We start from the raw sequence: 22,641 nt of genomic DNA, 5'->3' as shown, positions 1-22,641 counted from the left end.
CCACAGAGTTCAAGTTGTGGCGCGAGACCTATAGGAAGACCGAAGCAGCAAATGAGAATTATTTGCTTTGTTCATTTCTTGATATAAGAAAACATGATCTGCGAACGACAGAAAAAATAGTGTCAACAAAATTTGAGATCTTGGAGCATTTTTTATCAGAATCCATAGAATCCACATACACAAGCACCGAAAATACACACATTTCGTGTAATTACACACACATTGGCAACGCTGATGACCTCGCTGCTGACCTCTCGGGCACATAGAGTATACCAATTATCATCCTTTCTGCAAGAACAGAGCAACGTACACGGTACAGCGAGTGAGTGCTGGGCGGAACCAGTGATGCGTTGGAGTGCTTTCTTTGTGATTCTGCTGACTGCAAACGCAGCAGCAGAGATCTTGACGTTGACAACTGTGGCGACAGTAGTGACTGTTTTAGGTTTCGGCTATCAACTCATAAAGGAAAGCCTGATAGCATGGGAGCTGCTGGACGATTTAGGCTTAAACTCCCTGCAGGACAAAGAGAAGTTCATCCTCGAGAAAATTGACCTACTGGCGGTGAAGGTGGACCAAGTGGCGGACAACACGGTCGCGACCATGTCCACCTTGCAACGGATGACCAGTCTTCCGGATCTTATCGCGTGGCGCCAAAGGATGGACAAGCTCTCCGACCACCTCCACTACATATCCGACATGCATTCCAAGATGGTGTCGTATGCAAAGCATCAGGACGAACTGGAGAGGCACACACTGGAAGATTTTGCAAGGTCCGTAACTACTCACACTGCAGGATCCATACGTGGGTCGATGCAAAGAATACACGCGATGATTGTACCGCGGGACCTAGTCGGCAAAGGACTTTTCATCCAGCTCGCGAATACTTTTCAGGTGAGGTTTCATTTCCATTCCAATGGAATAATTCCAGCACGTAAGTTTTGGTTTTACGCCACTTCCCGTTCCCAATACCTCGTTGACCACCACCACACGCCTCAACCATGCACCAGAACACCTGTGCTTGCACACATATTTCCTTTATGAATCAACGGATACTAATGTTGCCTTTGTATATAACGCGTGTTTTATTCATATGACACGAATGCTTGTGCCATCGTGTGCATGTTACCAGTCTGCATTTGAGGCTACTTTAAAAGAATAGCGTGTTTATCGTCGGCTTACTAACAGTTTTAATTTACAGTATTGCCCACATTCGTGTTCTTTTGGTCGAAAAAAACCACGGTCGCATACTCCACAATTTCACTTTGTGATAGAACAGATGAAGAAAGAAAACTTTTAAAAAATAAAAATACTCTGATAGTCCGAATATGTTTAAAAACCATAAAAATACTCCGTAGAAATTTTCAGCGAAAAATGCAGGCTCGACAAGGACTCGAACCCGGGTCTCTGGCATATCGTGAAATTGCTCTAACCATTTTTTATATAGAGAGGAATCCCTCTATGCCGTAGTATTCCCCGTCATTCACACAATTTTCTAGACTTTCACTCATATCAATTTTACTATTTTCTCGGTTCTTATCATTACAAACAAACACAAACATCATTGTCCGAGCGGGATTCGAACCCGGGACCCTTGGTATCGCAGCGCGATGTGCTAACCACTCAGCCACCGTGTCCGGCTGAGCTACCGAGCCGGCCTGGCCTCGCCTAATTTTTCGCTATCGACGTAGACTTCGACGTTTCAAAGGCAACAGATCCCGTTGCGGTAGCACTGCCAGATACGATTACACGCAGGTAAAACAGCGATAGCGAAAAATCAGGCGAGGCCAGGCCGGCTCGGTAGCTCAGCCGGACCCGGTGGCTGAGTGGTTAGCTCATCACGCTGCAACGCTGGGGTTCCCGGGTTCGAATTCCGCTCGGGCTTGGATGTTTGTGTTTGTCCGAATAATTAGAACCAATGTGAATACAGTGAAACTTGACGTGTGAAATATTGTGAAAATGTGTGAATGACGGGGATACTGCCGAATAGAGGTATTCCTTTAACTAAAAAAACAAAAAAGTGGATAGAACATAGCGCTGCGACGCTAGGGGTCCCAGGTTCGAATCCCACTCCGGCATGGATGTTTGTGTTGTCCGTTATTGAGAAAAACTGAGAATATGGGAAATTTGATATGTATGAATTATGAGATAAAGTGTGAATGACGGGGAATACCACCGCATAGGGGTATTCCTTTAAAAAAAAGTGGCTAGAGCAATGGCCCGGTATGCCAGAGACCAGGGTTCGAGTCCTGGTCGAGCCTGCATTTTTCGCTAAAAATGCCTTAATCTAAAATAAAAATACTCGCATAGCCCGAATATGTATTTATGTATGGTATTTTCGAGTATTAATTGTGGCTGCCACATCTGAAAACACCCACCCCTTTCTGCCTGCCTGTTCATTTTTCTTTGGCGTCGTTCCTGGTAGGCATTAATTCCGTACGTGCTCCTCTTTTCATATATATATTTTCTAATGCTTTCGGTAATATTCTAGTAAAGTGCTTCCGGCTATTATGCACTGGACGAACAGCCTAAAAAACATATCCGCAGAAAAACATTTAATAGTGCAAGTAGGGTGTGCTGTAGGCAAAGTGTATCGCAAATATACAGTCATTAGGGTAAGGTGAAAATTACAGCAATTGCATAAATTTCGAAATTACACTGAGTGTATTCCTTTGTTTACATGTAATTAATATGCACTTTTGCTTTATTCTGACATTGGCATTTCACAAATGTGAGCTGAAATTGAAATGTGCAGTGTTTTTGGTCCTAGTTACAACATTTACTCAGAGGTTACACCGCGAGTTTGATTCTCACCTCCACAGACAAGCGACCTGTGGGTTATCCACTGAAGGCCCTAATATTCTTGAAGTGCTCTAATCTATGAATATGCTGCATAAAAATGTTTCATATATTCTGATATTCGTTATAGTTTTCGCAAGTATTAATCTTGACATTACTTCAGAACCTGGCTGAGATGGAAAGTGGGGATAGGGATGAATTCCCCAACTGGACTGCATGGAAAGGAAATACACGCAATCTAGCTACAACGGGGGAAAATACGTTATTCTTGTATTGCATTAATTATTTTAAGTCGCTTTTGTGCAGCACTGCCGTGATTAATCTCGACGATGCGTATGATTAAGAAATGGTTTATGAAACAATGATAAATAAATGTATTTTCCCCCTTTAGTTCCCTGCTTCTGGCTTAACAAACTAAGCAAACTTGGGGCGGGGGGGGTCACTTTCTTCGCTCTTTGAGTTGCACATACGTAGATGACTGTTGGAAGAAAAAATGTGGACAACAGTAAAGCTGCAATATAATTGTTTCCTTCATCATAATAGTACCAGAGTGCAAATCTCCATCACCATAGATGCCCGTACAATTGCAGCAATATCTTTCTTTCTACTCTATCCAATCACTTCACTTGTACTTTGCCACCTTGGCACGTTGAGTGATCGACTAGCGACAGAAATCCTAACTTTGGCATGGGAATTTATTTGTACGAGCCCTTTCATCAATTTCAGCTTTCTCCAAAGCACTATTCGTCAAGGTTCGCAAATTGCTCGTATTTTTTAAATTCGAGAAACATTGTTTCATGTACAAAAATATGATTTATGTTAAAATTGTAACGCTATTAAAGATAAACTATTCTGCGCTAAATCTTTATACTCACTCAAGATTTAAATCTGCTATTTTTCTGTGTTTGATGCAACTCCTGTGATGTAGCGAATTGAATTCAATTGGGTCATGCTCGATTTGAACGGCTATAGTGAATTTTAGAAAATATTAATTAATCAGACTAATCTGATGCTCGAACCAATTATCTTTTTATTTTTCGTAGCTTTTCCATCACATAGGGACGACCAGGATAAATTAAATGGAATAGATGGAGGACACCAACAAAGAAATATTCATGCCAATGTGGGACTCGTACCCGGAACCTTCGGTGTAATATCCCACCCATAGCTAAAGAAGGAGCTGTCAAGTTATCTGCAGTGTAAAGAGAGCGGTTATACTCTTACACACACACAAATTACAAACACAGCAGATAGGATTCTGATTCCATGGTAGAGCTAAGCTACCGATTTAGTTTTTTCTTTTCAAGTCCGCTTCATACACAGATAGGCTAATCGGGACTGGACCTACACTGTGAGATCCAAATCACTATGTGCAAGTACCGGGTATCGAACGCCGGACCCTTTGATTGCAAAGCGACGACGTTATCACTACGCCATCTGAGAGGCCTGCTATAAATCTTATTCGTTGAAAAATCGACAACGTTCTTTTCCCTACATTTTTAAACCAGAACTTAAAAATCTCATAATTTAACGATAATTTTCGTAACTTATGAAGTAACCTGACTTGACTGTTCGATTAAAAACCATATTTCACATCTGTTTCGATGCCGTAATGACTGGGATATTATGTAAAATAGCGTGCTCCTATGGTAAAGGAAAGTATTAATCAGTACACAGAAAATCAGTAACCGAGACGAAGGGCAGCTTTTACGTCATGCTCACAGGATGCACGTTGGAAAACGATGTCTACGATTAATAACGATGCATTCTGAGTTTCCTTCACCCTGCCATATGATATCACGAAGTTATGTCCATGTCGAGTCCAAAGTCCCTTCCATTAGCTCAAAGGTGATGACAATGCGAACGCACTATTAAACTACCAAGTGAATAAACATTCATCAGCGAATTCATTTGCAATCTTGTAGATGCCATACCTATATGGATATAAATAACACAAATGTAGCATGAGGTACTCGCATGTATGTGCTTTAGGCTCAACTTCAATTGGCTTCGTTTTAAAAAGAAAAAGCAATCACAAGCTCCTCCTATAGATGGCCCGACTCTAAAACAAACCATCTCCGTGGTGTACCAAGTTTGAGAGGGGGGCGGGGGTCTGCATTGTCTTCACCACACTGGCGTATTTGTGATTTTTAACGTGTGTGTTAATGGTAAATGCACTCCGTGATTGCATCTGCCATTTTTGCATGACGTCAGAAGACGAAGGCCAGGACTTGGCGAAAAAGGTTATTGCGATCCGTTAGAAAAGTGAAACCCTCGCAAAAATTCTAGGCTTGAAAACCTCCCTCCCCCGAATATTAAATGCGCCATGGACCGAATTTCACTTGCGAAACGGACGCGTTAGCAATTAAGTTTTGTATTTGTGCCCAGTTACATACACTACAGAAAGGTGTTCTTAAGGTCGATTAGACGAGCACGAATTGGAAACGCATTTTCAATAACGATTACGTTTAGAAAAACTGTATCATCACGTTAATCGCTTGCGTTGTTGTCTATATTTTTGTAACAGTTTACGCTCGCAGCTGACCAAAACATTTGTTACATAATTCCTGGACAAAGCATGGTATTCGCATCAGAATTCATCTGGTTGCCGGAACCCAAAAGAATGGGATGCCTTCAACATGGAAAATGGCTTTTTGACTCCGGTCCGGCTCGAGGTTACTCAACCTTTCAAATCGTACGTGCACACAATTTGTTAGAAGCCTGCCCAGGGGGGAGGGATAAAAACCAGTACTTGAGCGAGTCCTGGATTTGTTGATTTAGTAGCTTGTGTGGGCATTGCATTTTACCTGGACAATGCTTTAACTTTGAATTATTATTTCTAATCATAATCAGAACAATAGCAAGTCGCACGTCAAAGATACTAATAATAACAATACCATTTAATAATCATACCCTGCAGGATAACGTATTACTTTCAGCGAAAAATGCAGGATCGACCAGCATCTCTGGCATACTGTGCCATTTCTCTACAAACTGAGCTACCGAAATTTCTACGTAGTACATCTCCTGTGTGTGCCAAACAATAAGATAATTTACATTTCTACGCTGGGAAAGACTAGATACCGTAGACGTTAACAGTGTTTCAAAAGCAACAGATCCCGTTGCAGTAGCACTGACAGACAATTCCACGCAGGTAAAACAGCAGCAGCGAAAAATGAGGCGAAACCAGGACTCCGAGTCCTGGTCAAGCGTGCAATTTCAGCTTAAATTTCTACGTAGTACATCTCCTGTGTGCGTCAAACAGTGAGGATAATAAGTAATGAAGGATACATATCTCGTTCAGTCACACTGGAATCTGCGAGTTCTAATTTAAACCACTCGCCCTATTTCTGTGCATACTCTCAACAATCATGTTTTCATTCTGAAAGACGGTTCTACGGATAAAATCGAGATGAGACTTGGTAATCTCTCGGTTTGGTTTCGAGTTGTAAATGCCTGTCTCGTTCTCGGTCTCGTACTATAAACATAAACAACATATACAGCGTGTCAGCGCACAAGCTTTCTCAACGTATATAGGGCATTATGGGGAAAAAAACAAAAAAAAGAACAACAGAAAAAAAACACTGTTTTATTTGACGCCTCGTTTCGATGGTACAAACCCTCGAAAAACGAGATTTTATCCTGTATATACGTGCAACCACGCAGCACACAGGCCCGTAATTGTAACTAACGGATTGACTTTATAAATAATGTAAACAAATATATGGTCTATATATAATCGGATAGATATCTTCCTGGTATGTCTATAAGTCACATAACAAAGTAATTTTGGTTTAGAAAATTTTTCAAATATCATACCAAAGTCTAGATGCGACCGAGTGGTCTCGGTACCTATCCCCAGGATTAAAGGGAGAAGAAACGAATACATGTTTAGTTGTATTATTATTATTTTCAAGTTTAGTGCAAGGAGAATCGCTTATAAATTATATAGAGTTACGTAAAGTCTAGATGAATTCGAGTTTGGACATGACTAGTAACACGACCACATCTTCAAACTGTTGGAAGAAATCAATATTTGAAAGTATTTTCTTTTCGAGTGACGGTAACCGTCTTGCGTGACAATTTTAACGAAATTAGGAGGTTTATATTGAATTTTTTCAAGTATATATTTTATATTTAAATACGAGGTTAATTGTAATTTAAATTCATGGTATTTTTAGATAATCGTTTGGGAAAAGGAACGCACTTACAGTCAATGCATGAAATGTTTCACGAGTTATAGCTGGAATTAAGCAACAAATGAATTTACTAAGATATTTTTAAAAGTAGCTTCCTGAACACTAGAGGAGATATTCTTACACGGCTTACTAACTAAATTAGCTCCAATTTTGAAAATAATAATTTGTTTCTATTCTACGAACAATTCGGAGACCTAGCAACCTCTTTTTTCAAATAACGATTCCCACATCTTGTTCACCTGACAATGTAAAACCAGTTGCCTTCGCAGAACTACATTTCCAACTAAAACGCTTTTCTGGTCACTGAACTAGAACTAGGTCCAAGCTTGAAGTGCTTTCTTTCCGATTCTTTGGCCAACCCCTTCAGCCATGTTTTGTTTCATTACTTTCTTCTATAGCATCGGCGCTGATTCCTTCAGACATTGGAGGCGCCCAAAGCTAAGCAAATCGTAAAGACCGATTTATTTCCGTTTGCGGTGGCGGAGGTGGGGTAATATTTTTTTTTAATCCGAAGTAGGGACCTAAGAACATAAACATTTTAGTTAACCTTTGAATCTTTTTAATTACAATTACTAGCTCTGACAATAATAATATACCTATCAAGGTACAAGGTGTTTCAATAAAAAGAGATCTGAAAGAATCCAGGACCAAAACACACCTTGTTCACTTACCATTTTATTGAAACAACTTGTACATCGAACTTTATGAGCTGGACAGAAAATCTCTACATTTTGATTACATAATTATGTAACATAATATTTTATCTGCAACTTTTCATTGAGGATTTTATTAACATATACTGCTCATATACTGTACTTTCCCCACAATCCTTTATGGGAGTTTAATATCTTCGCACATGCTCACACATAGGCTATACACACAAACATATATATATATATTTTTTTTTTTTAGCTTTGGTTACGCATTGTATAAGTAACACTAGCCACAGTAATGCAGTATGAAGTTGCATACGTGACACATATGTTTACAGGCAGTGGCGCAGGAACGGGGGGTACAGGGGTACATTGTACCCCCGCAAATTTTTGAAGGGTGGTACTGTACCCCCCTAAATCCGTAAATCGAGTTGTACCCCCTGTACCCCCCTTTGGTAATTTGACAGCAGACGGAAGGTGCTACTGTTAAAATTACCTATTATCAATTCGCCCAATAAAAAAATGTATTATTGTTTATAAATTTTAAGCATTATAGTCCTTACCACAGAAATTCAAAACATTTAATTGTAAACTTATTATACTACATTGTGCTTGCTACTAGTTAGTTCATTGACCTAAGTTCTTGGAAACCTCTTTAAGGAGATGAAAATTGTTTGAAATGTGTGTGGAACGATGGAATCAGATTGACTCTCAGACAATTACGCTGCAGACGATTGCTGCGTAAGGGGGGTGGGGGGTACACATTTCTAAAGTAGTGGTCGCGTCGATTCGAAGATAAGATACAAATCTTCATCAGAAGAGTATATGACTGACCCCATTTTCTTTTGAATTTTCCGAAACGGAACACTTACACGAACGAGACGAGACACGACAGACCAACTTGGGGGGTGTTACAATGCACTCCTGTACCTCACCCATATTTTTCATAAATTTGTAAGAGGGTGTTGGGAAAACTATACTTAAACCTATATCTTAAGATATACATTTTTTTAAAAATAGAGTGCCGATTAGCCTATCTGAGAATGAGGTGAATTTGGAATAAGTTTTCATAAATTCAGAGTGGAAACGGAAAGAAAAATAAGCACAAACAAGAACTAGAAGGACCTCACCACACAGGGGACGAGATGAGGCTGTGACAATTCTCGACTCATCGCAACCCGATATCATTCCTAGGTGAAATGAAATCTTTCCTAGACATTTAAACAGGGTGTAATTTGCGATTTTATCAGAGGGGGAACTATTTTTTACCTATGTATTATACTTATAATTGGACATTAATTGCTTAAAATCTAATTGTGATATCGAATGCAACATAAACACAACTCCATTTTATGTTAAACCCTAAAGTCAAATTGTAAGAAAATTACATTAGTCAGATGAATGCACGAGATAAATGAGACTCACTGCAGGTTCTATTGATAGATTTTGGATTGGATTTACAAGGTCTCTGGGAGTAAGATGGGAATATTTGATTGATTGATTTGGTTTATTTTACTTCGCATTTCTGCCTCTTTTGGCTAATCGCGAAGATGAGGATGAGTGATGATGATATGATGAAATTGATGGACACTCAAAAATAACACCCATGGGCAGGCCAGGATTCGAACCTGGGACCTCAGGCGTCATAGCGCGCTATGATAACCTCTCCGCCACGGAATCCGGCGAGGTGGGAATGTGTTTTGGATTTTCTTTGTAGATGCGAAAATCTTTAACTGTGACGCGCACATGCTTCTGCTTACATTAAAGTTTACCTTTTCACATAAACGAGAAATTGACATGTCATCCTAAAACACACGCATGTATCTGCATTTAATACCACTACATACGAAAATAAACCTTGGCCGGCTCTTCACATTGTCCACCAAAAATTGAAAAGAAAGAATATACTTTTGAGCGTATGGCTTTCTTTGCTACTTCCTAGAGCTGAAGGATTTCGGTTTTGTAAATGTACCGAATGATATTACTTTCAGTACTTGAAAAGCGTCATTAGGTACAGCTAATTATATTACAAATAAATGATTTGTCAAATTTTTCACAAATATTTCAAAGTTAGACTTCTTACGAGTTGATTGAGAACCATCTGAACTATTTTTTTTTCTTTTTCAATACAACACCCTATAGATGTCTGAGAAAATAGCAAATACATGGCTTCTAAAAGGCATTGGATGTGGTACACATCTGCCATAAATTGTTTAAAGATATTTTTATGCGTAGCTATGGACTCTTAAAATTAGAATGAACGGAACTGAAGTGGAACTCTATATAATGTAGTTTCTATATCCAGTGGGTGGGAGATGATTATTCCTGGTTGGGGTGGCTCAAGATCGCCTTCACTCCTGATTTTCCGTTCCGTGAAATCCAATTAAGCCCAGAATGAGGTCCAAAGCCTAGACTTATATGTTTCAGATCATTGTCTGTCCTCGGCCTTCCTTGGTAAACTTCAGCCTTCAGGTACTCCCACAGAAAGAAGTCGCAGGGTGCGAGCTCGGGGAACGAGTTGGCCATGGAAGGTCACTTCGAAGTGAGATCAGACGCCCTGGAAACATTTCACGTAGCACGTTTATTGATACGCGTGCTGTGGCACCATCCTGTTGGAACCACACAGCCAATTTGCCACGTTCGTTCGATTGCGGCTGCAGGAAGTTGCGTAACATCCATACATAACAGTCAGACGTTACATAAATTGCGTGCCGTCTTCCTCAAAAAAGTAGGGACGTTCATGGAGTTGTCTCGGTACATATGGGAAACAAAATGGTAATCCTTGTTAGTAGATATAATGGTTCGTCGGTGAACATTTATTTGCTATTTATTTATTTTACCCTGATTTCAGCTAATTTTCTAAAGGGGAAAGATCCAAAAAAATCCAATTTTTACTATTTTTATAGTATAAAAAATAATTATGTTTTTTTTTATCAAAGCTCAACTCATAGGGGACAAAATTACTTTTGAGCTTATATTAGTATATTTTAAGCATATATTTACAATTATTACATTTTTAAAGATAAATAGATATATTGATAGTGATTTTGAGTTATTTTACAATGCTGTACAGTGCTGTGTATATAATTATTTCTTAAATGTGTGTATATTCTAAGTTATGAGTACTGCAGTGATATGTAGAGTATGTAAAATTATTTTTAAAATGTATAATATATTCTGATTAATTTTTTACGTCTGAAAATGTAGATGTGTGTATTTTTTTTAGAAAGAAAAAAAGGCTATATATAAAAATATATATGCACTTTTGGTATGTAGAATACTAATAACATATATATTTATAATCAATTTTTATTAAGTATAAATTGTTGTAATATATTTTTGAAAAAAATTGAATATATAAAACCAAAGATTTTTTTTAAAAATAAAAATTAAATACATAAAACCGAAGAAATTTTATTTTTAAAATTTTTAAAATATAAAACCAAATATTATTTTTTAAAAAAGTATATATAATTATATATATATAAATTATATAAAAGAATAACAAAAAAATGAATAATATAAACAAAAAACAAAAAAATTGTATACAAAAAATATACCACATTAGACATAAATGATGAAGACTCAGATATTCCAAATTTTCTATCTAAATTGAAAGAAAAAATTATAGAAGCAATTCAAAATAAACTTGAAAGATGTTCTCTCAAAATATATTTTAATCTATTCTCTATGTATATAAATTCTCATAGTGAAAAAGAACAATACATTCATCGTACCCGTGTGTTAATTTTACACAAGAGTGATATTCATTCTCTGTATGATATTTATGAAAAAAATTTGAAAAGAACTTAAGTCAAAGCAAGAAAAGTTCCAAGGAAAATGTTCGGGTTGGTCACTTTGTGATACAAACCATAAACTTGAATTGAAAATAGCAAAATATGTTCCTCTTGGGGGTGGATCTAGTTATATTAAATTACCCGACCAGATCAAAAACAAAAATGCTGTAATAAATATTCTAAATGAAGATAATAAATGTTTTCTCTGGTGCATCATAGCTCATTTTCATCCAGCATCTAACAATAAATATCGTATCTCTAATTACAATTATCCTGAATATATAGAAGAGTTTAAAAAACCTATGTCAGGCATAAAATATCCAGTAGATATCTCAGCTATTAGTCGACTTGAAAAACAATATAAAGAATACTACAATCGAGCAATAGCTGTGCAAGTTTATGGTATTGATAAAAATAATAAAATTTATCCACTGCGTCACTATCCAGCAGCAGATGGTACACGTGTTATACATTTATTATATGTTACAAAGAGAAACAAGAAACACTATTGTCTTATACAAGATCTAGGACGATTGATACATAGTCAAATAACATCAAATCATGGTAAGATAATAATATGTGATCGATGCCTGTCAAAATTTGATGAAAGAGGTGGGAAAACATGTGAAGAGAAATTAAAGGAACTTATTAAATATTGCTCTCTCCACCCTCCTGGGACTTATGATGTTTCATCCAAAAGTGTAAAATTTAGTAATTTCAAATCAATGCTAAAAAATCCATTTGCAATCTATGGAGATTTTGAAACAATACTAGAACAAATAGCAACATGTTTTCCAGATTCGAATGCATCAAGTACAACAAATATAGCTAAACATAAAGCATGTGGCTTTGCACTAAAATTAGTAAAAACATATGAACAAAATAATTCAGAACTATATTTTTATCGAGGTGAAGATGCAGACCAAAAATTTATTCAAAAACTTCGAGAGTAAGGTAAAAAATATGGTCCAATCTTATATAATGATGAAATACCAATGAACCCTCTTACACCAGAACAACAACAGGTACTTGATAATACTTTAAGTTGCAGATACTGTAATAGATATTTTAATTCTGATAGTGAAAAAAGAAACACCACAACCATTTTAATGGAGAATATATCCATACAATTTGTAATTCATGTAATTTGCAAATAAAAAAACCTAATTTTATTCCAATATTTATTCAGAATTTGCAAAATTTTGATGCACATTTATTTATTAAAGAATTAGGGTATGATACAGAGAATATCCATATTATACCACGCAGTAAAGATAAATATATTGCTATAGAGAAAACTATCAAATTAGAAAATGGAAAAAAGTTGTTCTTAGATTCTTGGATTCATATCAGTTTCTTCCCAGCAGTTTAGCTAGTCTAGTGAGTAAATTAACCAACGAGAAATTTGTTCACACAAAATAATATTTTGGTGAGGATAAGATAGAATTGCTAAAAAGAAAAGGGGTCTACCCATATGATTACATGGATAGTTTTGAAAAATTTAATGAGACACAGTTACCATCAATAGATAAATTTTATAACAAACTTGATGATAAAAAATGTAGCGAGGAAGATTATCAATATGCACAGAGAGTCTGGACAATACTAGGTTGCAAAACAATGGGGGATTATCATGACAACTACTTGATTTTGGATACTCTCCAGTTGGCTGATGTATTCGAAACTTTTCGAGAACGTTGTTTTAAATTATGTGAACTAGATCCTGTTTTTATGTACACAACACCTGGTTTATCCTGGCAGGCCATGCTTTTAAATACTAAAGTTGAAATTGGTCTTATTAATAATATTAACCAGTTCATGTTTGTTGAATCTGCTAAACGTGGTGGTATAGTGCAGTGTCCTTTAAGATATGCAAAAGCAAAAAATAAATATTTACCTAACTATGATCCTAGCAAACTATCTAAATACATATTTTATGTTGATATGAACAATTTATATGGTTATGCGATGACTCAATCACTGCCAATTGGTAATTACAAATGGATGAGTGAAGAACTTAAAAACAAGGATTTCTTAGAATAGTCTGAAGATCATCCACAAGGTTGTCTACTGGAAGTTGATTTGAAATATCCATCTGATCTCCATAAACATCACCTCGGATTAGCTATGTCATCAGTTTCTCAGAAAGTCCCATGTACAGAGGAATCAAAATTACTGTCATCTTTCGAAACTAAAAAAAAATATGTACTTCACTATCGACTGTTGCAATATTACTTGGAGCAAGGTATGAAACTTACTAAAAGCCATAAGGGGTTAAAATTTGAGCAAGAAAAATAGTTAAAATCTTATATTGTGGAAAATACAAAGAATCGAATACAAACAAATTCTAGAGATGAAAAAGATCTTTTTAAATTAATAATTAATGCAAAATATGTACAGAGAACAAAAGAAATCGAGTAAGGTGTAATTTGGTATGCGATCCAAAAAAACTTAGGAAACTTATTGCTAATCCCACATACAAAGGTTTTACAAAAATTGCAGATAATCTGACTCTTATTGAAAGATCCAATAACAAAATAAAATGTGATGCACCAATAGCTGTGGGTGTTGCAGTTCTAGAATTAGCTAAATTAGAAATGTATAAAATTCATTATGATATTATGAAACCTATATACAAAAATAAAATTGAAATAGCTTACATGGATACTGATAGTTTTGTGTATGTAATAGAAACACCCGATTTGTACAGTGATTTGCTAGATATGAAAGAATATTTTGATTTTAGTAATTATCCAGAAAATAATCCATTACACAGTTTTGAAAATCAGATGATCCCTGGGAAAATGAAAGATGAGGCAGTAGGGTCTATAATAACAAAATTTGCTGGTCTAAGACAAAAAATGTATTGCCTAAATATTCATAGCAAAGAAGAAATTAAAAGAGCCAAGGGTGTAAGTCCACCATGTAGAAGAGAACTTACAATGAAAGATTTTAAAGAATGTTTATTTGAAAAGAAAACAAAAAATACATCTTCACATCATCTCACTAGCAATTTGAGTAGTGTGCATACTACATTTAAAAATAAAAAAGCTCTTGATAGCAATGATAATAAATTGCAAATATTAGATTGCAATGTCCATACAAGAGAATATGGACACGATAATACAAGTAAACATTGTGATATATGTATGTTGAGCATGAACAAGAGAACTTACAATAAAATATTTTAAAAAAATATTTGTTTAACTAGCAAATTAGCTGTTGTCTATACTACAAAAAATAAAGTAGCTCTTGATAGTAATGATAATAAATTGTAAAATATTAGAATGCAATGTCTATACTAAAGAATATAGATACTATAATACAAGTAAACATTGTAATAAATTTTGTATAATATTTTTCTTATTTATTGTAATATCTATTTGAGTTAGGTGGTGGTAGAGTAGCCCTAAGGCTAAATTTTTGCTCTAAAATAAAAATAAATAAAAATATATTGTATTTCGGTAACGCGTCTGACTACCATGTTCAAGGCCCCGGGTTCGATCCCCGGCCGGTTCAAATCCGGGAACTTTTCTAACGGTGGAAGCGGCCCCGGCGCCTACCCAGCGTCGAATAACATGGGTACCTGGGGGAAACCCTGGGGGGGTAAAGGCGGTCAGGGGCGTGATGCTGATCACATCACCCCCACTCACGACCGGATCAAGAAAGTGTGGGGCGTTACCCCCACACCCCCTATACGCCTTAATGACGTGGTGCTATGCACAGGGGAGCACTTTACCTTTTTTTATTAAATAGTATAAAAATTAAAATTGTTCTAATCACTCTTTCATTCTTTACATCATATATGTATGATTTTTCTACAATTAAAATTGTACTGCATATGGTACTTTCCGGTAAAGTTTCATGAAACTCACATGTTAACTTAATGTTTGTTCGATCATTTATAACTACCGATTTTCTTTTTGATGGATTTATTAAAAACATTGGTCTGTGAAGAATAAACTCACCTGTATTATAATACATATCTATGTTACCTTCAGTTACTCTCTTAAAAGCACTAAATGCTTCATACAACTTCAAATAATCTTGTTCTGCAATGTTTAAATTGTAATTTTCACGAGGGAACACCTCATTTCTGCCATTTTTCAGATACACATTTTTAACTTTACAATTATCAAACTGGCTGCTATCTTTTTCCTGATTGTCATCTCTCCCTGTCTGAAACAACACAGCTACAAACTCTGGCATGTCGTATTGTAAAGATTGAAACTGATTAGTAATGTCAAATTCAAAGAATTTACCTTCCACATGCTTCTGAATGCATTGATAAGTATAAAATTGAATCGGAATTTGAGGATTTTTCAAAATGTTGGCTTTGTATTTGAGAGCATAATTGGACTCATATTCAACTATAGGCATTCGTAACTACATAGACTGGATTACACATTTTGCAGCTTCGGGTAAACTAGCCTCATTAGCTGTTCTATCTGCATTTAAAGTTTTGTATCTCATGATGGCATTATGATCATTGGGTGCTCTGCAAAATATGACACTCAAACCACCTTTCCACATAATTTCTTTATAATCAGAGAAAAATCCAAATAGTAATCTCATGGGGAACAGTACTGTGTGACTTTTTGCTTGAATTTTTGTTCCAGCTTCGAACCCACCAACTTTATAATATGCACTCTCTGATTTGGACAGTTTCAATGTCCCCATTGTAGTGGATGTAATTCCAGGGCAATCAATCCTGTCTATGACTGTACCATACTTCCTAATTTCAATTTGAGAGAATAAGAATGCAACAAAATTATCTATAAGTTTTATATTATCCACGGGGAGGGGATATTCTTCACCATTACTTTGTTTTACAATCAAATTTTATATACAGATCTGATCTATGTGGATGAATGAACCCATCCCCCACCGTGATGTCATACTGTATCTCTTTGTTAGGCTGATTCAAATTTGCAAATGTCCTCCTGTTTGGTGGGAAGTACTGTAATTCATAACTCTCGATTTTTCCATTTGGTATTTATTTATATATTTTAAATATTAATTTCTATTATTGCAGTGCTATTAGCACCAGCAAAATCGATGATCTCATTTTTCTCATTTGTAATTTTTATCTCTATGTAAATTAACTTTATCAATAGAAACAGGGAAATAGACTGGTGGGATTGGGGAATAGAACATGGGTTCCATAATTTCTGAATTTGGCTTAAATGTAGCAATGATACCTGTTTCCTTGTGACTACCAATCGAATTTTCCTCAGCTTTGATAATCTTACCTTTGGCAATGTTGCAGTGAATATTTAATGTCTCTATAGCTAAGAATTTTGGTATAAATTTACCTATGTGCCTAACATCTGGTTCTAATTTGCTATTGTTCTCGAATCCTAGAAGTTCCCCCATGGTAGATAAGTCCACTGTTTCATTGGTAGATACAATCTCCACTCTGTGTATAACAGAATTTTGAGACAGCAATACGGTGTTTGGAAGTTCAGATTGTAAAGTAGATAAGTTATACTGTCCGGGAGGAATAATAATTTTTTCATTACCTACTAATATAGTATTGTTGTAGTTAGTTACATTTGGAATCAGATACATACTGTAGAATGCTCTTAGAGCTATGGATTTTGGATAGATAATATAATCGTGAATATATAGTTTCAAAACCGAAGTCTCGCTGGAGAGATGAAAAATTCGCATATTTAATATATAATACAGCTTTTTGAAAATCTTTTAATTTGATGTTTGGTATTTTATTTAATATTCTGAGCATCGTAATGCAAACATGGCCACATATAAATTGATCGAAATCTTGAATACGATCGTCGTTGTAATAAACCTTAACATGTTGTAAGTGACGAATTAATTCTGTAGGGGGCACTCCTCCGAAAGAATCGAAAATAAAAGCATTGTCATTTTGTTTATAATAGCATATCTAGTGGGTACTAATGTTTTCGGACTTATCTAAATTGACTACACCACATTCTCGAGAGTGGGGGCTACCTTTAGGGAGAGAATCAAACATGAAACCCCCCTGAAGTGTTTAATTTTAAATATTTTAACTAAAGATTCAATGTCTTGGTTCGTGAGTGCTTCTTCTTTTTTTTAATTTTCTGAATGCTCTGGACTTCACACCACTGCCTAATTTTTTCTCCATAGCAAGATTATGACGCTTCTGCTCTTCTAGTTCTGCCTTATTCTTTTTTTTGAATCAATTATAGTTTCCGCTATAGCAGTACTGCCCCCGGCTAGGCTCCCAACTGCCCCCAAAGCTGCCAGGATAGCTGGAATGCTGAATATGAATACACCACTATGTGTTTTCTTTCTTGTATTTTGCAATCGTTTTAATTGTGGCGTACTGAGTAATAATTTCATTCCATTTCCTTTAGCTATACATTGTTTCTTCTTTTCTTGTTGTTTTTTTTTTAGTTAAAATTGAATTTATTTTTAAATTATTAAGATTGTGATATGGTATTTGGTACACAACTCCTTTTGGCATCATGTTGTTGTTATTATTTATTATTATTATTATTCAAGGTATTTATATTATATATTTATTTATTACAAACCCCACCCTAATTTTTGTTTTGTATTCATAGCAATAAATGTACCCAATGCTGTTATTCGTTCACCTAATGATGCATCTTTGCTGGTTAATCTTCCAAATGCAGTCTCTTCCAATTTTTGATCAGCCACATGACGATCATCCAGATCTTTGTGTGTGTTGTATGCAATGTCATGTTCTTTACAAGCTGCATCGAGAGGATGCTTCTTTCTAACCCTTTTTCAAGTTTTGTCCCCGGACCACAGTATTGGTAACCAGGTACGTGTTATTCGAATGGAAGTTTAATAATAATATCATTCACCAAACCTCGACCCTCTGATATATTCCAGAATTTAGGAGGTAAAGTATTGATAATTTTAATTAAGTATCCTATACCTTTGGGATCGTTTACAATGAAATAAGCTAGTTTGTCACTGATCATGTTTACAATACCCATTTTCTCATTATGGAAGTTGTTGTTCCCAGCATTTTCTTCCCCTGCTATAACCATCAATCTATCTATGAGTTTTCTAACATCGTTCACCCACACAAGTTCTTTAGGTAGAGTATTGTATTGCTTGATACCACCACCGGTTTTGAGTTGGTTCCAGATGGGTTTGATCGGATTTTTGTATTTATCACAAATTCTCGATTTCACTCTCTTTTGACTGGCATCATTATTTTGGTACAGAGCATCAGAGAGTGTCAAAATTTCAGAGTAACTTTGATAATCATCTTCTGTAAAATTTTTTGGTTGTTTCTTAGTGATGAGCTCCCATACCCCAACAGTACCATAATATCTGGACCGAAATTAATTTTTATGTTGTCCCCTTCGAATGTTACTTTAAATTTGCCAATTTTCCATACTACGCCTTCATTAGCCTCCATAGTCCGATACAATCCAAATACTTCATCTTTTTCGAATTTTCCAGTACTCAGATAATCCCTTGCCAGGGGACCAACTCGATTTTCTCTGCTTCTTCTATAGCTGCTTTAGCAGGTGGTTCCTTGAGTATCAGAGGAGTGTGGATGCTGGATAATGGCGTAGGAGGGAAATCTGCATAATTTTTAGCAGTAAGAGGTACAAATTCATTGATGAGATTTTTATTTTGTCTGTCACACCCTTAATCTCTTTACCAAGACCACTGATTGCATCGATAATGGGTTGGTCTTGACGTTTGTGTTGTTCGTAGAATCCACGGTTCTCTGATTTCCAACCTTTGAAACGTTTGGACAAGTACTCTCGTAATTTCGAATTATCTTCAATTTTGTGTTTCGTCATATTTATTTTTTGATTAATAGTTATTTTATATCGTTTCAACGTTCAAAAAGTCGTTGATTTTATTTCTGAATTTACCATTGTTAGGTTTACGAGTCATGACGATAGTGACAAATCCAAAATCGTCGCTCTTCCAACAAGATGAACAGAATTTTGAAAATTGGTTGTAATTTAAGTCTCCTCCCACATAATCATCGTATACATGTTTCAAATTAGTATGATCTTGACGAAGCAAACAGATGAAGTTTGTATTATCTCGTAGTAATTGTTTGGGAATTTTGGAATAAGTTTGAGCTAAATAAAAGCAGTCTATTTCTTTGTGACGACCCTGTGTAAAAAAAATTCTAATTTCATTCTGATTTTCCAGAATAACATCATCGAACACCACAACAGAATTTTTCAAACATTTGTCGAGAGGTTTTATTGTTGATGCAAATGTAGATATGCCCAGTCCCTCGTACAGCTTCATGAGTTGTTGGTATTTCGGTTGTTCTAAACTTTTTGAGAATACATAACAAAAGTGAATTTCTTTTCGAATAACTGTTTATATTTACTGACCCTTACCTGATCCACTATTTTAAACTTTGGCTTCTTAGTAGTGTATGTATATTTTTGACAATAAACAGTAGAAATCAATCGTTGCTCATCAGATTTGGTTATCTCAGCAGGTTTCATGTGAATAGTACTGTGTATTGTATTGTTATAATTAAGAACTAGCTAGGGTAAAATTTGTACCCACTTATAATTGCCCTGTAGAGTAAATTGTCTCCACATTCGATTTTTTAGTGTTCTGTTGAATCGTTCTACTATACTAGCTTTCAGATCACTGTATGTAGAATAATGTTTAATATTATGTTGTTGCATTAATTTAGCAAATGTAGAATTGTAAAATTCTTTCCCTCTGTCTGTCTGTAAATATTTTGGTATCCTTCCCTCACTAAATATCGACTTAGAAGCCTCGGTAACACAAGTACCAGTCTTGGAATTTAGGGGAACAGCCCATGCATATTTGCTAAAAGTATCAATACCTGTAAGCATATATTTGTAACCATGATTTATCTTATCCAAATTTTTAAAGCCCCTGTAGCCATCTCAATCAAATCAGCCTGGAAGAATTCATTCACACCTTTCGTTACCACACTCAGTCGTTTGTAGTTAATACGTGCTGGTCTGTGTAATTCATTAACTATATCTTGTCTTGACATCGGATTATATAAGAAAATATGACATAAAATGCATTATCCTCGGGGTATAATTGTTTCACTTCAAATAATAATTTGTCATTAGCTTGCACAGGGAAAACAGATAATTCTTGATCCTCATGTATTTTATATTTCTTTCCAGATTCGTCCCAATATGTAACAGGTATCTGTAGTGCTCTGTAGACGCCATCTTTTCTCTGTATGGTAAAATTTGGCACTTCCACATGCTTTCCCTTCTTCACATAGCCAAATGTTAAAAATTTAATTTCGGCATCATGGAAAAATTCATGAGACTGACTGTAAGGGTACATTTTGTAAACATTTCCTGCATTAACATAAGTCCAGTGACCTCGTACATTTGGTACACTCTCAAGTCTAACTATCTCAACAGCAAAAAATTGACGTAATTCGAGATCGTCTAATCTGCTTAATACCGTTTCTTGATATTCATTTATAGTGCGTTCCACTTCATCGTAGCTGGGTTTGATTTTTACATCGGCATACAATTGTTTAAATTGTTCTTTGAGATCGTGAAGTTCTGATGTGAAACCTGATAAAGCAGATTCATGGCTTGTTTCGAGGGTAGCAATTTGTTCTCTAATGTTGGAAGTAATCTCCAGTAAACTTTCTACAAGTTTCAATTTAGTGCTCTGGTTTGTAAGATCGAATACCTGCCTTTTGATTTCTACAAACAATGCATGTAATTCATTCACAAACTGATTGGTAGGCAAAGTAGCAATAGTATCTTAAATTATGGCAATTTCCGCTTGAATATTCTTAATGTCCTCCCACTTCAATATTCTATTTACTGCTCTTTTTACAGATCTCATCTCCTGGGAAGTGGGTAAATTGGATACTGTGTTTTGAAGTGAGGTTAAAGCTTGCTTAACTACATTTAATTCTGTAGCATTTGCTACACTGGTTAAGGCATTTTTAAGTTGCTGTATGTAATCTTGCGTAGGGGTAGACTGTTGCATTGTTTGCAATTTATTCTGTATGTCGTCTTTGAGATGGTGAAAATGAGATAGTTCAGATTCAGTGTTAAGATTCTCTAATTTTGTGATCTGTCGTTCAATTACATTTAAAGATTCGGTTATGCTTGGCAACTTAAATTCCAGAGTTTCCTGTACATTCGTCAATTCGTTTCTCATGGTTGTCAAAGTATATTCAATATGAGCAATGGTACCCTGTATCTTTCCAAAATCTTCGTAAGTTTCTAATTGCAATTTGATACTAGCAACACTGCGAGCTATGGCATTTAATTTGGAAGATGAAGGTAAATTATTGATAAAGTCTTCTAATGTTTGTAGTTTGGATTGAACTTCTGTTATGGCTGCATGTAATTGGTCTGTTTGCAGTTCGGATTAAATATATTCCAGTGAGGGAATTTCAAAAGATAAAAATTGGTCCCGTAATTCAAGAATGCTTGCATTAAGCAGTTCATATTGCTCTTGAGTCTTGATAGTTTCAATTATGGAAAGTAGTTCGGTACGAATAGTATTCGCTTGGTTATTTAGTTCTTGCTTTAGATGTTCCGAGGTAATTGTTTGAATTTGACGGAATTTCTCAAGATCATTTTTTAATTTAGCTAAATTCTCGGTGGCTAAATTCTCGGTGGCTCAGTCGGTAACGCGTCTGACTACCATGCTCAAGGTCCCGGGTTCGATCCCCGGCCGGTTCAAATCCCGGAACTTTTCTAACGGTGAAAGCGGCCCCGGCGCCCACCCAGCGTCGAATAACATGGGTACCTGGGGGAAACCCTGGGGGGTAAAGGCGGTCAGGGGCGTGATGCTGATCACATCACCCCCACTCACGACCGGATCAAGAAAGTGTGGGGCGTTACCCCTACACCCCCTATACGCCTTCATGGCGTGGTGCTATGCACAGGGGAACACTTTACCTTCTTTTTTTAAATTCTCTTTTAAATTTTTAACATTATCGAGAGACGGTAAATTAGTATATTTTTGAAGTAAAGACTTGAGTTCCCCATCAATTTTTACTATGGGATTAATTAATTCAGACTGTAGATTGGTAATTTCAGCATGTAAGCTTACATTCAAAGAATTTTGTAATATTAATAAATAAGATTTAAGTTTCTTAAGACGTTCGTCTAATCTGGCAATGTCGCTGGAATTATCTGGTATTTCCTGTCGTCTTCTGTTTCTAAATATGTCAATTTTGTTTTGTTTATTTCTTTA

General features: G+C 35.9%; 1 protein-coding gene across 1 annotated transcript in view; it reads left to right on the top strand.

The window, feature by feature from the left end:
* Window positions 1–299: 299 nt before the first annotated feature.
* Window positions 300–22,641, top strand: part of LOC145986444 (uncharacterized) — a 109,436-nt gene continuing 87,094 nt past the window's right edge. The window contains exon 1 of the mRNA XM_083120463.1: window positions 300–891. Coding sequence (XP_082976589.1) covers window positions 346–891 — 546 coding nt within the window. The 5' untranslated portion in view covers window positions 300–345. The remainder of the gene's footprint in view (window positions 892–22,641) is intronic.

Source organism: Lepisma saccharinum, chromosome 4 (assembly GCF_977018435.1).
Source record: "Lepisma saccharinum chromosome 4, izLepSacc3.1, whole genome shotgun sequence".
Lineage (NCBI taxonomy): Eukaryota > Metazoa > Arthropoda > Insecta > Zygentoma > Lepismatidae > Lepisma > Lepisma saccharinum.
The sequence above is the reverse complement of the archived record's forward strand: the minus strand, read 5'-3'. Positions and strand labels throughout refer to the sequence as shown.